This window comes from Rutilus rutilus, assembly GCF_951802725.1.
Source record: "Rutilus rutilus genome assembly, chromosome: 13".
Classification (NCBI taxonomy): domain Eukaryota; kingdom Metazoa; phylum Chordata; class Actinopteri; order Cypriniformes; family Leuciscidae; genus Rutilus; species Rutilus rutilus.
In genome coordinates this window covers 11,029,256-11,044,924 of record NC_140218.1, presented here as the reverse complement: position 1 = coordinate 11,044,924, position 15,669 = coordinate 11,029,256, and the positions used below count along the sequence as shown (strand labels likewise).

At 39.7% G+C, this 15,669-nt stretch overlaps 1 protein-coding gene across 2 annotated transcripts; it reads right to left on the bottom strand.

The window, feature by feature from the left end:
* mdp1 (magnesium dependent phosphatase 1) lies at positions 1-13,080 on the bottom strand. Of its 2 annotated transcripts, none has more exons than XM_084427812.1 (6): positions 12,942-13,080; positions 1,780-1,843; positions 1,598-1,705; positions 1,263-1,370; positions 1,013-1,098; positions 1-893 (listed from the first exon to the last, which is right to left on the bottom strand). In XM_084427812.1, the coding sequence occupies exons 1-6, from the start codon at positions 13,015-13,017 to the stop codon at positions 811-813; spliced, it is 525 nt and encodes a 174-aa protein (XP_084283938.1). In that variant the 5' UTR covers positions 13,018-13,080; the 3' UTR covers positions 1-810. The 2 variants fall into 2 exon arrangements, with proteins under 2 accessions (XP_084283938.1, XP_084283939.1); XM_084427813.1 differs by having other exon boundaries at positions 1,026-1,098.
* Between the last annotated feature and the right edge of the window lie 2,589 nt (positions 13,081-15,669).

The following is a 15,669-nucleotide window of genomic DNA, read 5'->3' as shown; positions in this document are numbered from 1 at the left end:
TGTAGTTCAATTTTCCATATTTATTGTATGTCATTGTCAGTATCAGTATTTGCTTTCTACCATGCACAAATAAAAATGTCACTGAACTTTTGCTGTGTAATTGTAACAATGAGCACTCAAACACACCGAACCAACAATTACTAAAAACACACACAAAAACTGATTTTGCACGGGCACTTTGCACTAATACATTAAAACACCAACTTATATACATGCATCAGTGTCTTGTGTGCACAAAACCACTGATTGTATATATTAAAAATGAAAAGATTGTAAACTAAATGACGGTAATTTAAAATGGCTAATTCTAAAACAATGTAAAATAATATTAAAAGTGTATACAATGCAATTTATCACTTAACCTTGCTAATGCACACCATTTCTGCACACTTAAAGACTTTACAGTGTTGTTGAATTGATCAAACAAAAAAATATATATATTTTCATGTGTCAGACAGAGTTGACAAATGTCAAGTTACTAAGTGAGTATATGTACATTTTTATAAAAAGTGGTTAAATAAAAAACCTGTTCCTTTTCATGGTATGATAGATGAGACCTGTGTTTATGAAGACATCCAATTCAAATTAATGTAGTATCGATTTTTTGTTTGTCACTTTTCAAAAGTACTTTTGTCCCTTATCTCAAGAATCAGTGTTAATACAAATAATTTAAAAACTATCATTGAACAGTTGATTACACAGATATAACCAATGAATACGACAGTCCTTGTTCTCTCTACACGGTTTGGGATTGTTTTTTGGGATTGTTCTTGATTTGCCGCAGCTACTTCTCTGCGGGACCAGACGCCGTCACTTCGTCTTGCTGAACTGCTCCAGTGCTTTATGGACTAGATCAGAGGTCATCTCATCACGAACCAACACGCAGTGAACACCTGAAAGAGCGGGAAACAGCTGGTGATTCAACCCAACCAACAGTCTTCAGCTTTCATCACACAGTCTCCAGATCTCTATAAAGGTTTGAGTCAGAAAATGAGCCGAGAGCGAGACCTACCCAGCCTGCCCACCTCCATGATGTTCCTATCTTCATCATCAAAGAACATCATGTCAGAAAACTGGACGCCGCTGTCAGCTTTCAGCCTGGAGACAGAACAACAGTCGTCAGGATGTCTATGGTAGCACGCTTACACATACACACACAATGATTGATGCCACAAAAGGCATTGCTATGGGTTTACTCGTGTTCTGATTGTTTTTCAGCGTTGCTATGTTGTTGCTAGGGGGAGAAAGAGCTCATCCTATACCTTTTAAAGTGAGTGACCTTTGACCCAGGGTAGATCTCTTTGAAGGAGATGTACTGGTTGAAATTATACAGTGACAGCAGCTGATTGGCTCCTTCTGAATCAGTGGATCTTTGAGAAACAGAGAAAGACCACAGCTTTGATATATATATATTTATAGTAGTGAACATTTGAAGTGGATCAAAAAAGTTCATCAAAGTTGTCCTAAGACAAGAACGGGTATTGTTCAGAATTCATGTATAACTTCGATGAAAGGTTTTGATCCACTTCAAATGTTGACTACTGTATATACAGTGTATATATATATCAGATGATATTTTTCTGATTTGAAATCTTACCGTGATGCAATGCCGATCTTGAATCCCTGACTATGGAGTGAGCTCAGGATCTTTTTTGTATCTCGATAAACGGGAACAAAGGCAAATCTTGAATCTCGCACCGTTCCGCTGGAAACGAGTCAGTGTGTCAGAGAAACATCAAAACAACAAACAATGAATGAACACTGTAGCTGAAGACAAACCTGTCATCGATATGAAAAGGTGGATCAACATGAGCATCAGAATATAATGGCCAGAGGGTGAAATCTGAAAATAAAATAAATAAAATCTATATATATCTATATATACACACACACAATGCCATTCAAAACTTTGGGATCGGTACGATATTTTTTGTGTTTTTAAAAGAAGTCTCTTCTGATCACCAAGGCTACATTTATTTAATTAAAAATAAAGTAAAAACAGTAATATTGTAAAATATTATAACAATTTAAAAGAAAGTCTCGGTTACATATGTAACCCAGTTCTCTGAAGGAGGGAATGGAGATGTAGTCGTACGTTACGACTAGGGCTGGGGTAAACGATTATTAATTAAACGATTAGTCGGGCGATTATTTTATCGATTAGTCGACTAATCTAACGACTAATTGGAATTATTTATCCTGTCTGTTATTCGCATATCTCTGTCGAACCGTTATTCCGATGGATTTCAAACTCGACAGCTGTCTGGGCACGAGTAAGTGCAGTGCCAAGTTTGACGTTGTTTGGATGAGAAATGCAAAAGATATGTTAAATATATCGGTAAAAGAAGCACTTAGAAGGTTGTGGTTTAAAAATAAACATTCTGACATAAACACACTGCCAGCTACAATGTTTACTTCTGAATAATATAGTATAAATGTGATAAATCCATTTTTTTTTTTTAATGCAATTAATCCATTGCATTAAAGTTAACAGGGCTTCAAGTTATTTTTCACATTGAAACTGTTGAAAATACACAACAAAGTAAGTTGATCCACATATGACAGCCTCTGAACTCGGTCAATACTAATCTGGACTAAACATAGGCTACATTCAATCAGCCATCGCTAAGAAATACCTTCTGAACGACGGCGACCTTCTTTTTTGACGGCGATCAGCTGTAAAATGGCTTAGGTCCTGCTCGGTTTTCGTTGACTTTGAGTACAAGAATTGAAAGTTTTTTAAAAGATCCCCTGGGGTTAACGTGTCAGCATTCGACAGAAGTTTGACGCTGTCGTGTGAGAACAAGCAACAGTCGGCATTTCTCTTCCTCCCGCGTGCCTCATCTTCTTAATCTCCTCACGTAAATGATTAGATTTCGATGGCTTACGTTTCTTCCCTACGGCAGAATCCACCACAGGTTCATCAATGCCGTCAAATGAATTAATTTTTTTGTTTGTTTGTTGATCAAAAAGTGCAAAGTAGATAAGGAAAACTAGGATGCCGGGTGTCAGAGCGCCACCATTACTGTTTACAATGCGTGGAATGGTGCGCTGTGATTGGTTGAGCGGATTTATGGCATTCTGCAGAGAAAGGAGACTGGCGTTTGTCGCGGTTTGGAAAGAAAGGGAGAAAACATGGCAGAATAACACGGCGGGCGGTGTGTGTGTGGCGAGCTGTACCTCCAGGAATGGTGCAAAAAAATTAATAAATAATAAATAAAGAAGCGTCGACGCAAAAAATATGACGTCGACGTAATTTTGACGTCGACGCACCGCTACAGCACTAGTTACGACTGATTGGGATCACACTTAGGGTGTCTGTCATCTTCGAGTATTGTTAAAATGCACATCTCGCGCTCTGCGACCTCTCGTGCTCCGCACGGGTATAAACACGGAATCGGATGCACGTACCAGTTGTTTTTCGCTGAGGAGCCGAACGGGCCTCGGTCAGCGGGGGTCCAGCAATAGTGGCGACGGGACTACGTCTCCGTCTCCTCCTTCAGGGAACGAGGGTTCCATATGTAACCGAGACGTTCCCTTTCAGTCGCTCACGTTCGACGTAGCCGTACGTTACGACTGATTGGGATCCCTATTAAAACGCCACTAGTACTGCCACCTTCCAGTGCCTAGACAAAAGCCTCCTGATCCTCCCGCATATTGAGGCGGAGATAGGACAGGGCTTAGGTCAGGAAAGTCACTGCTGTTCCACAAGACCACTGGGAAAGCGTTACCTTTCGCTGGAAGGCATACACTGTGGAAGCCACATCCTGCCCGTAGGGAGGTAACATGTGGAGAATAACACATATGGACTGAGTGAATCAGCGGGCAGTACAACATATGGAATGTCACTGAGGTGGCTCCAGCCGATAACAGGGGGGAGACGCAACCGATCAGTGACAGCAGAGCAGGCTCTGCCAAGGGAAGACACAGGCTTGCCGGAGGGAGCCGTATCTTGGAAGAATACACATATGGGATTGCTGTAGGGATCACAACATATGGACCCAGCCTAGCACAAGTTCACCAGTGCATACGAGTGGTAGGCCTTGCATCGGACACTCCGCCATGTCCAACGCCGAAGAGGTGTGGAGGAACTCAACAGGGTTTGGCTAAAGGGGAACTCAACTCAACTAGAGCAAAATGGCGCACGTATCCAGTCCATAGGAGGGGAATGGCGCAGCAAGCCGACACTACAAACCGGGCAAACGGTGAAGCTGGCTTCATGTGAAGGGAGCCCATGGAAAGCAACCGGCTTGACACATAGGCTATTTTCCTAGCGAATGTGCTGGTGTCGCCCAGTCCGCAGCACTAAAGATCTGTCAGCGAGGCACTCTGTGTCAACACCCAGGAAGGAGCTAAAGTCCCTCTTTGGAGGAGCTCACTACCCAGGTGGGCACGGTGCACCTTGGGAAAACACACCAAGATGATGGCAACCACTATGCAGTAGGCCAACCTCTGCATGTAAACAGCCTTCCCTTCTGCTGGTTTCCGTAACAGACAAGAGCTGGATGAGGTCCTGAGGCTTGCATTCTGTCCTGAATAACCGCGAGGCGGAAGGAACAGAGAAAGCCAGGGCTGGGTCTGCCTCCTCCGGGGCAGCGCTTGCAGGCTCACCACCTGGTCCCGTCTTAAGGGACAGGTAGGAACCTTGGGCACATATCCAGGCCGGGGTCTCGGGATTTTGTGAGAGTCGGCCGGCCCGAATTCCAGGCACGATTCATTGACCGAAAATGCATGCAGGTCCCCTACCTTCTTGATAGAGGCAAGCAAGCAGGAGAACTGTTTCTTTAAAAACAGGATTTTTACCTCAGCTGCATGCAGTGACTCAAGGGGAGGTCTCTTACTGCAGTAGCACTAGAGATAGGTCCCAAGAAGGTATAGAGGGGGCGCAAGGCAGATTCAGTCTTCTTGCTCCCCTCAGGAACCTGACGATCAATTCGTACTTCCTTATTAGATCTACTGCATCAAGATGTGCGTTAATATAAAGGCAACATACATTTTGAGGGTGGAGGGAGACAGCCCATGCTCCGACCCATCTTGCAGGAAATAAAGCACAGAAGTGATTGAACACATTCGGGGGTCTTCCCGTGAGAAGAACACCAACAACGAACAGGTTCCACTTCAGGTCATAAGCAAGCCTCATCTTTTTAGAGGGAGCTCTCACAGAAGTGATGGTATCTACATTCTTTTGAGGTAGATAACTGAACCTCCGCAACGAGACCTGGGTTTCCCAGGGTCTTGTGCAGGTGCGGGTGCCAACGGTGCCCCTTCCCTGAGATGTCTCAGAGGAATGGGTTAGGAAGGGATGTCGAGAGGAACATAAGTTCGAGGGTACGAGGTCCAGTTGGGCCATTAAGGGGCAACTAAGAAAACCTGCTCCTTCTCCTTCCTGACTTAGCACAGTGTTGTGCAAGAAGGCTCACTGGGGATTTTTACGCATTTTGCGTAGACCCCGGGGTCAGCTGTATGCCAATGTCTCCGTGTTTCAGGGAGTAAACAACTGGCAAGGGGACCAGTTCGGAGAGGCAACAGATGTAACTCTGTCTCCACCTTCTCGGCTACAGGCTGTCGCGAGGCCTTGTGGGCGGCACGATTGAGCAGGCCGGATTACTTAAAGTGGAAGAAGCGACCTCAGAAGCTTCCAACTCCAAAGGAAGAGGTGGTGGGCGAGTTGTGACATGCGAGGGAAGAGTATGAGCAACGGTCGCTGTACTGAGCAGTGCAGGGCTTGCTGAGCAGTGGCATCAAGCAAGGGAACTGCTAACAACTCGGGGCAATGGATGCCAATGCAGTGAGAGGTTCACCCAGACCCCCGTTACTGCATGCCTGTTATACGTGGCCCCTCAGCTGGTGCTTAGCAGACACTTGTTCTAGGAGCATTTGGCCAGGAGAAACAAAAGGTCTTAACGCAGCAGAGAGTTTGGCGGCAGGCTGAGTGTTGTTAACATACGGAGCGTGCCGCTCTGCCATGGCCACCTCCGGACTCGACCATGAAGCCAGTACTGAAGCAGTCTTCATAGGGAGGAAGCTGGTTACATGCGGCTGCATCTGCCATATGCCCCAGTAGCCTCTGAAAGTTTCAGTGGGACCCTTTCTCACTTCTGTGTAGCACCGACCGGACACATTGAGGAACGTGTAGACAGAGTCCACCTCTAAACCGTAAAAGAGATTCTTAGTCTGTGGACGAGTTTACTCTTTCCCAGTTGACCTAAAGACCCAACTGGCTATGTAGCACTCGAAGGGAGGGACTTGTACTGAGACTTCAACCCCTCAAACGCAAGAGCACAGGCGCCATGCTTTGAGGGGTTGAAGTCTCAGTTATCTGCGTCTGAAATCTGCGTTGCGGAAGGTTAGAGATCTGAAGTACGCGTCCTTCAGGTCGAACGCTGCAGACCAATCTTGGGGACTCATCACCGAGTGGTCAGGGGTGTTCACTGATATGCTCACACAAAAATCGCTGCAAAAGATGCTTTCCACCAGGTGTTTTACCATTCGTTGTAAAACTGTGGACCTATGGCAAAGAGGGGGGCGAAAGAAACCTAAAATTCTCGGGACAGCAGCATGTGTCCAAATTTTAATCTTAACCGTTCTATTTCATCAGAAACGATCTGTAAACAGGGCTTTAAGTGTAAAATACCGAACTTGTCCTTTAATGAATTACTCTAAATAAAAATAAAAAACAATGGCAGCTGGTACAAAAGAATTTTAAAATCTATTAGTCCTACAAAGTGGTAAAGAATATCTGCGAGTAGAAGGTAACAACTTAAAAAGATTCTGCAAAGGATGGCTGGAATCTCTCATCATTAACTTGGCCTTCCTCAGAGTCCTGGCTTTGTACAAACTATTCAAATCATTCAGGGTGGTGCCAACAATCTTACCACACTTAGCACCTCACTATCATGGCAAAATGTAACTTTATGGTTTCTATGGTATTTGTATGAAAAACAGTAGCCTAAATACATTATTAAATACTGTAATTATATTCCATTAGTCCTTTAATACATTGTCTACATTAATAATATAATACAATTCAATATGTATATCCCACATTTCATGGTGCAGTTAATATTACTACTAGGCTAACGTTACAGTAAATCCATGGTAAATTATGGGAATTTGTAGACGGAAAAGCCTTCTGACTGTATCGTTGCGCACAGTGTTTCTCCTGTTTGTCAGCGCTGTTTCATCTGCCTTTAAACTGGTTTAAATCACTGAGACATTTGTGTTTTTCGCTGAATTCAAGCGCTTCTCACTGGATCTCGTGACGAGAGCGATCAGAGTAAACGCATCTGCTCTAGTGAGCTCGCGCTGCGCTGCCGTTTGGACTTTGAGCCGAGCGGATAAATGGTCCGTGTGTCGCGCTGTTCAAATGAGTTTCGTTCCGCTTTTGGCGCATAAACATTATCGAACATTTATCGAACTCTTGATATCGTTTTATCGAGAAAAATTATATCGCGATAATTATCGTTATCGTTTTATCGCCCAGCCCTACTCACTATGATCCTCTGATCACCCATCCCACATGGCGCCGTAGTGGGGCGTGGTAATGGGGACTCCACGAGATCTGTCATATTCTCGCAATGAGAACATGAACTATCCACAAAAGCTGCTTCAACGTACACAAATATATACACCTATATATATGCCTGTATATTTATTTCTTTCTTTTTTTTTCTTTTTTTTACAAACAAGTAATACAACTATTGTGACCGTCCATTTGGGGGGACAGGGAACGATCTCATCCAAAAACGCACGCGGGTGGAATGGCATCTTTTTTTTTTTTTTAAAAAGACGTAAACACACCCGTGTTGCACTTTCAGGAAATGAGACCCATCACCAGTGCTGGAGCACACAGGGGAATGACTGCGGCAACACTGAACAGTGAACTGAAACAGCGAAGCACTCTCTTTTCCGCCCTCTAACCAGCCATCAACAAAAACACAGAAATTTGATGCTGTTAAAACAGCAGTTGAGAGCTCAAAGCTCACAATCACCGCTGCCCTCGCACTGGGAGAGTCTTCCTAGAAGAACACCGACACACTCGCTCGTTGTAAACAACAGCACTATTCAGAGACATCGACACCGATCGGTTCCGAAGTGAAAGACAAGTGGTGTGCATGCATCCACTTCTGTGTTTATACCATAGACTGTGAAAAAAATATGGACGACGCCCCTTCGCTCTCTTCCATTGGTGAGAAGTGAAGCCGCCAGTGTCCCGATATGGCGCTGACATCTTGGGGCTTGAGTCTGCGCAGTAGCGATTTCGGGACCAGACCTGCGCAGTAGTGAGCAGGAAGTAAAGCCGCGAAATCAAGGCCCCGCCCTCACTCTCGGTGTGAAATAATTAATTATAGAAATTTAGATATTAAATTTAAAGCTCCAATCTCCTCAGTCCGAGATCGAGACGTTTTGGCTTCACTTTTCAGGGCTTGTGCGGCACGCTTGGTTTATACCCGCGCTGCGGGACGCTCGGAGCGCAAGATGCAATTCACGCACGCCAATGAGCATTGGCTTGTTTTAACAATACTCGAAGATGACAGGCTCCCTAAGCGTGATCCCAATCAGTAGTAACGTAACGTGAGCGACTGAAAGGGAACTGCTTTCTATGTGAATATATTATAAAATGTAATTTATTCCTGTGATCAAAGCTGAATTTGCAGCATCATTACTCCAGTCTTCAGCGTCACATGATCCTTTAGAAATCATTCTAATATGATGATTTGCTGCTCAAGAAACATTTCTGATTATTATCAATAATGAAAACAGTGCTTAATATATATATATATATATATATATATATATATATATATATATGTGTGTGTGTGTGTAGTGGGTTGGTAGTGGGGATGTATATGTGTTTTTTCTTTTAGTTTGATTGATGTCATGGCAGAATGCGTTTAGCGTAATTTCCGCTTAAGGAAGTTAAAAGAGGCGTGGCACATTATTGTGGGAGACGCACATGGTTGTTTGGCGTGGCATTGCTGGTACGCGGGAAGAGCTTTTAAATCTGCTTGCCGAAGTTATCGCCTGTTAGTTTATGTTGCCAATAATCCCCGGGTAGGTCATGCGATTTATTATGTATGATAAAAGCGGAGTATTGTTTGTTCCTGAGTATCCGTGTTGTATGTGTTATAGTAACAAACCTGAAATCACGGTCATTCACGTGGAGTGCACGCCTCATACTAATCAGCTTTCCTGTCCATGTTGCTGGTGACGAGGGAGGGGTAGGTTGTTTGATTTTATTACGTGTAAGGGAAAATGAGCATTGTTTTAATGTGTTATAGTAACAAACCTGAAATCCCGGTCGTTCACGTGGAGTTGTACGCCTCATATTAATCAGCTTTCTGTCCATGTTGCTGGTGACGAGGGAGGGGTAGGTTGTTCGATTTTTACTACGTACAAGAGAAAATAGAGTATTGTGTTGAGCATGTGTTGTGTTATAGTAACAAACCTGAAACCACGGTCATGCACGTGGAGCTGTACGTCTCATATTAAGCAGCATCGTGTTCGTGATTTGTGACACATGGTGCAGGTAGTGAAATGTTTTATGTGGTTTTATATTTTGTATAGAGATATATAAATGAAAGGTATAGTCTAGATGTTATTTGTATATTCCAATGTTATACAAATGTAGGTGTGTTAAACATGTATTATGTGTTGACAGATTATCCGGCGGCCGATGGCACTAGACCACTTTTTTTCCCAGTACTTAGTTTGTTTTTAATTGAGTTTTTTGTTTGTATTTGTTTTGGATCAGAAGTACTGAAACTTCGTTTTCCTTGGTTGATTGTTGTATTGTACATTGTGATTATTATTTCTTTTTTTTGTTTCTTTTACTTAACTTTGTGTAGAAGTATTGTAAACTTTGTTTTCTTTGGTTGATTGTTGTATTGTATATTGTGATTGATTATTATTTCTTTTTTTTGTTTCCTTTATTTAACTTTGTTTGGCCATTTTAGGGGGCTGGGTAGGCTACTGGAAGCGGCTATATTTTCCATCTTAGGAGGTGGTGTGATGCAGTGATAACACTATTTTTGGATTGCTGTGGTTGTATATTTCATTCAACACGTGTGTTACAATTTTCCCGGGTTGCACTTAAATAAGTGGAGATCGTTGCTTCCAGCCCAAGACTTGTATACCTGATTCAATCTGGTCGCCCTCCTTATTATGGCCATTTCATTGGTTTGTGTTGAGTGTATGATTATGATGTTTAGTATTTGCTCCCAGTAAATGTTTTAAGAGTCATTGTAAAGAAATAAAGACCGTGTACCTCACTATTGCCTATATTTTCATTCAATTGAATAACTTGAGCGAGTTTAATTCCCCACTAATTATAGACGGCGGAGGTCCGCCTTGTTATATATATATATATATATATATATATATATATATATATATATATATATATATATATATATATATATATATATATATATATATATATATTTGTTTTTTTGGAAACTGTAATAATTTTTCCCCCCAGGATGTTTTGATGAATAGAAAGTAAGAGAACAACATTTATTTAAAATAGAAATCTTTTGTAACATTATACACTACCGTTTGGGGTCAGTAAGAAATTTTTTTTTTTTTTTTTTTAAGAAATGTATAGGCTACTTTTATTCAGCAAGGATGCATTAAAATTATCAAAAGTGACAGCAAAGGCATCTATAATGTTACATAAGATTATATTTCAAATAAATGCTGTTCACTTAAACTTTCTATTCATTAAAGAATCCTGAGAAAAATGTACACAACTGTTTTCCTCATTGATCAGAAATGTTTCTTGAGCAGCAAATCATCATATCAGACTGATTTCTGAAAGGATCATGTGACACCGAAGACTGGAGTAATGATGCTGCAAATTCAGCTTTGATCACAGGAATACATTACTTTTTACAATATTCAAATATTTATATGTACTCAACTCTGTTTTGTATTTTTAATCAAATAAATGCAGCCTTGTAGTTTGTACATTTATTGATTCATTTTGTAATAATTTAGAATTGTGTGCACATGAAAATGATATCTGAGTGTGGAATGAGCTGATGCTTAGTTTCAACTTAGCCCTGTTATTTACTGGTCCTGTTGTTGTACTACAGGCCAGGTTTTTTCTCTCTGTCTGGAGACGAATGATGGCGAGCCGAATTTCTATTGCTGGGAGCCTACCATCCGTGTAGCATCCACTGAATAGCCATCCTACTGGTCTTGGAAGGTTGTCCACAGCCTGTCCCCCACACACTTCTCCATAGACTAGTGCTTCAACCCCACATACACATCCTTCACATGATGAACAATAACTTACGGACTTATCACTACAAACTTCCATAAAACCCTTGTGGGTTGTCGCGCTGGTCTTGTATACCATCTATTGCTGGGACAGTTCTTTTTCTTTTTGGTTTTTTTGTGTGTGTATTTGCTGTAATTTATATTAGTATATACTTGAACAACAACTATCAAGTGCACTTAACTACACACCGGTTCAACTGCAGTCTGTAAATATTTTGGGATTCTTTTCTTTTTCTTTCCTTTCATTATTTCTATTTGTAAATACAGTGCTATGCATAAGTTTAGACACCCATACTAAAGTTGACTAAAAAGAGGAATAAAAAATCATCTTTTGGAAATTTAACGTAATGCCTTAATTTAAAAAAATAGGAAAAATCCAACCTTTAAGGACACCAATTTTCTTTGTGAATGAATAATGTATCGTAAATAAATGTTCTTCCTTAAAATACAGGGTGCATAAGTTTGGACACCCCTATGTTAAATTCCCATAGAGGCAGGCAGATTTTTATTTTTAAAGGCCAGTTACTTCATGGATCCAGGATACTATGCATCCTGATAAAGTTCCCTTGGCCTTTGGAATTAAAATAGCCCCACATCATCACATAGCCTTCACCATACCTAGAGATTGGCATGGTTTTATTTCAGTTAGCCTAATAGCTAGTTTGATTTGCATTGAGAGATGATCTTATGGAAAGTACTCCATGCTAATCTCTAGGTATGGTGAAGGCTATGTGATGATGTGGGGCTATTTTAATTCCAAAGGCCAAGGGAACTTTATCAGGATGCATAGTATCCTAAACAAAAAATAACAAAAAATACTTAAAAATAAAAATCTGCCTGCCTCTATGGGAATTTAACATAGGGGTGTCCAGACTTATGCACCCTGTATTTTAAGGAAGAACATTTATTTATTTACGATACATTATTCATTCACAAAGAAAATTGGTGTCCTTAAAGGTTGGATTTTTCCTAATTTTTTAAATTAAGGCATTAAGTTCAATTTCCAAAAGATGATTTTTTATTCCTCTTTTTAGTCAACTTTAGCATGGGTGTCTAAACTTATGCATAGCACTGTATTTTGTTTAATTATTTTGCAATATATGGTACCTGCACCACATTTAAACGTATGTTTCTGTGTTGTTACTGACCACCAGCTCCTGTAGACGAATTTAGACTTCTGTTATTTTACTAGCCTAAGACATATTAATATCGGTTAACCGTCTCAAACACCTGTTACATAAGCATAAGAGACTTTGGTTTTTAACAACATTAAAAAAAAAAAAACTTTTGAACGGCAGTGTATATATATGACACTATAAAAAAATGTTTTTAATAATTCTCTCTCTCTCTCTCTATATATATATATATATATATATATATACACACACACACCACCCTTTTTACAAAAGGTCCAAATAGTTTTAACCCTAACATACTAACCTTACCACCACCACACATAAAAAAGACCACAGTAAGTAGGCTACAGCTATTGTTACAGAAAAACGTATTTGGTATAAGCCACGGGTGTCCTCAAAATTATGCTGTAGTGTCTACAATATGAAAGATCACATAAGGAAGTGTATTTATCCTATCTGAGGCTTATAAAACCATACAGTTATTCTGAAGTAAAACGCTAAAAATTAACTGTGGAAACTTACCGAGGTCGAACACTATTAATTTCGGTTTAGACATCTTTGATTCACGACTGACACAGAGAAAGAACTCAAAACACATGAACAGAACAGAACAGAACACTTTCAGTTACCGGTAATGCGGAAGTGGTGTTGTGACGTGACGTCATCGACGCGTAGGAGGTAAAGACAAACAGCCAATAAAGACAAAGTCAAGTATGCTAAAAATAATACATATTTGACAAAGAGAAACACATAGCTTCAGTTTTTTTTGAAGCTCTGAAACATTTTGACAAACTCACATAGAAATATAGAAGGGCTTACATTTTTTCCCCATTTACAAGTATGGATATGGTATTTACCCATCAACAAAACAACATTTTCTATCAGAGAAGGGTGAATTTAAATCACACTTAAAAAAAAATTATAGGAGGAATTTTTACTGACAACCAGCTATGCAAATCAACCCAAAATTTAGAAGTAACCTCACAGTAAAATAATAGGTGATAGTGTGTCAGGAAGAGAAGAACAAAAGCCACAAGGATCCACCTCAAAATGAAATGGGTTCTGTATAAAATCACTAACTGGGTAAATCTTAAACATGATATTTTAAGGCGAGACACCTTGAATATGAATGGTGAATAGGGTGAATAGGGTAAAAATTTTAACTAGCAGATATCACCATGAAACTTTCCCAGTTGATTACCTACATTAAGATGAGAAAAAAAATGTATTACAAGTTTTCTGTAATTTAATGTTTAAATATGCAAATCAGGCAATATCTAATCAAATATGCACTAATTTGCATATATTTAAAAAAACGATATCTGAGTATTGGATAAAGCCAGGTTAAAAAAAAAATTTTTCATTGTGTTCACATAGTAGATGGGGAAAAAATGACAGAGGGATTTATGGATATCTCCTTTTGTTATCCTGTAAATCAGAAAATACTGTCAATAGCCTTAAAAAAATGATTTTCGCCATGTTTTTTGGAATAAAATGTTATATAAATCAGGCTAGGAATAATATATTTACAAATCCCTCTGTAAATGTCTTCATAATATAACTAGGTACAAGTCTGGAAAGTTTGGTGTATATAGGTGCTACTGAAGTGGAGATTTCGGACTTGGAGTATGAGAGAAAAGTCATTTTGAGAAAAGGGGTTTTAAAGATTTATCATCAGCCAATGAGATTGCGCATTCAGCCCTTTTACTTTCACGATTGGTTGCTGATAAAAAGGAAATTACCATATTTGGATTCGACAGGATTGTACAGAAGAGAGAGAGCTTCCTAACGGTGCATGTGATGATAGGCTGACGGCAGAGATCGCGGAGCAGCGTGTTGATTAAGAATTACTTTTGTTGAATTTATGAGAAATCTACAGACGCAAACAGACAAAGTGTAGTAAAATAAAGACCTGAATGTGTATTTCGGACTTTTTTTCAACACAAGTCTGAAAGAAGACATGTTATTGAAGACAAATATCCAAAAATCTCAAAATTGACCAGTAAAAAAAAACGATGTTTTTGCCTGCCGTGTCTCTCCTTGACCTTTGGAGAAACCACATGCCATATAAAGCTTTATCCCTTACTGAGGTTTCAACATCTCCCAAAAAAATAACACTCATAATCACCAGTGATAATACGTTTAAGTTCTCTGTATACAAGTTATAACACTTATTACATATTACACATACTGGTCTACATTACATATTTAAAGGATCAGAAAAATTGCTTTTTAATTATTCTTAACAATCCAGTGGGAAGGGCATTGCACCTTAGCATACTATTTATTGTAATTCTAACTCTATATTTGTTATTAAAATCATTATGAGATAAATACCCTTTATCATCTAATAGATCATGATTAAAAACAGATTTTAAACAGAGATTTCCTATTAATAACTACAGCCCTATTATTCCAAAGAGTGGAGTTGTGAGGGGAGAAGTTATGGGTAAATATAATTTTCCCAAAAAATCAGTAGGCCTACTTGTTTATGAAGATTAGATACCTTCAAAGGAATTTTACAGATATCAAGACTACATCTCAACACAAATTCAAGGGCGCCAATTTTTTTTTTATTGGGAATTTGGTAGCCTACCATATCGAGTGACGAAGTGATTTCGCAGAATACTTGCGAATGCGATACTCACATTTCACAGGAAATGCACTGATTTGAGATTCGAAATCGCACGTCATTCACGCGTCGACCATTTCGTATCAGAGCATGTGAGCCGCTCCATGCCAGCGCGCTCCACGACGTTCGCTCAAATCACGCTCCAATATGAAATTTCTATGCACTGTACAACGTGTAGCGTTTATAATTTTGCATAGATGGCCTCTGCACATTATTAACATATGAATAGCGCTCTGCGCGTGAGTGTGATCATATTAATGATAATTATCCGAGCCAGGAGCAACTGTGCATCTCTTTAGTTTCAGATTACACTGCGGGAGAATATTTGTTTTAAATGCTTATATTATATGTATTTATTATATTTTAATTGTTCTATTTAAAAATAAATTATATTATCTTCTCTGTGTGTAGTATAAGAGTATAAGTTGTTTCTGCTGTCATGAGGAAAAAATCCAGCAGAACGCGCCGGCGCTCAGGGTTAAAGAAAACTTAGCCTATATAGTTTCATATTAATGTTTAAATAGTAGCCTATAATATTATAATTTTTTATTTCATCTATGTTTGTTATGAAAAGTAAACAGCATGAGTAAGATATACATTAAGATGCGCAATATGTCG

Bases quoted from the DNA above. Each gene is read 5' to 3' on its own strand.
- mdp1 (XM_084427812.1), bottom strand. From the start codon at position 13,017: ATGTGTTTTGAGTTCTTTCTCTGTGTCAGTCGTGAATCAAAGATGTCT. The intron at 1,371-1,597 runs GTAAGATTTCAA...TGTTTCTCAAAG, and splicing joins AAGATCGGCATTGCATCACG to ATCCACTGATTCAGAAGGAG. The intron at 894-1,012 runs GTAGGTCTCGCT...CCGCTCTTTCAG, and splicing joins CATGGAGGTGGGCAGGCTGG to GTGTTCACTGCGTGTTGGTT.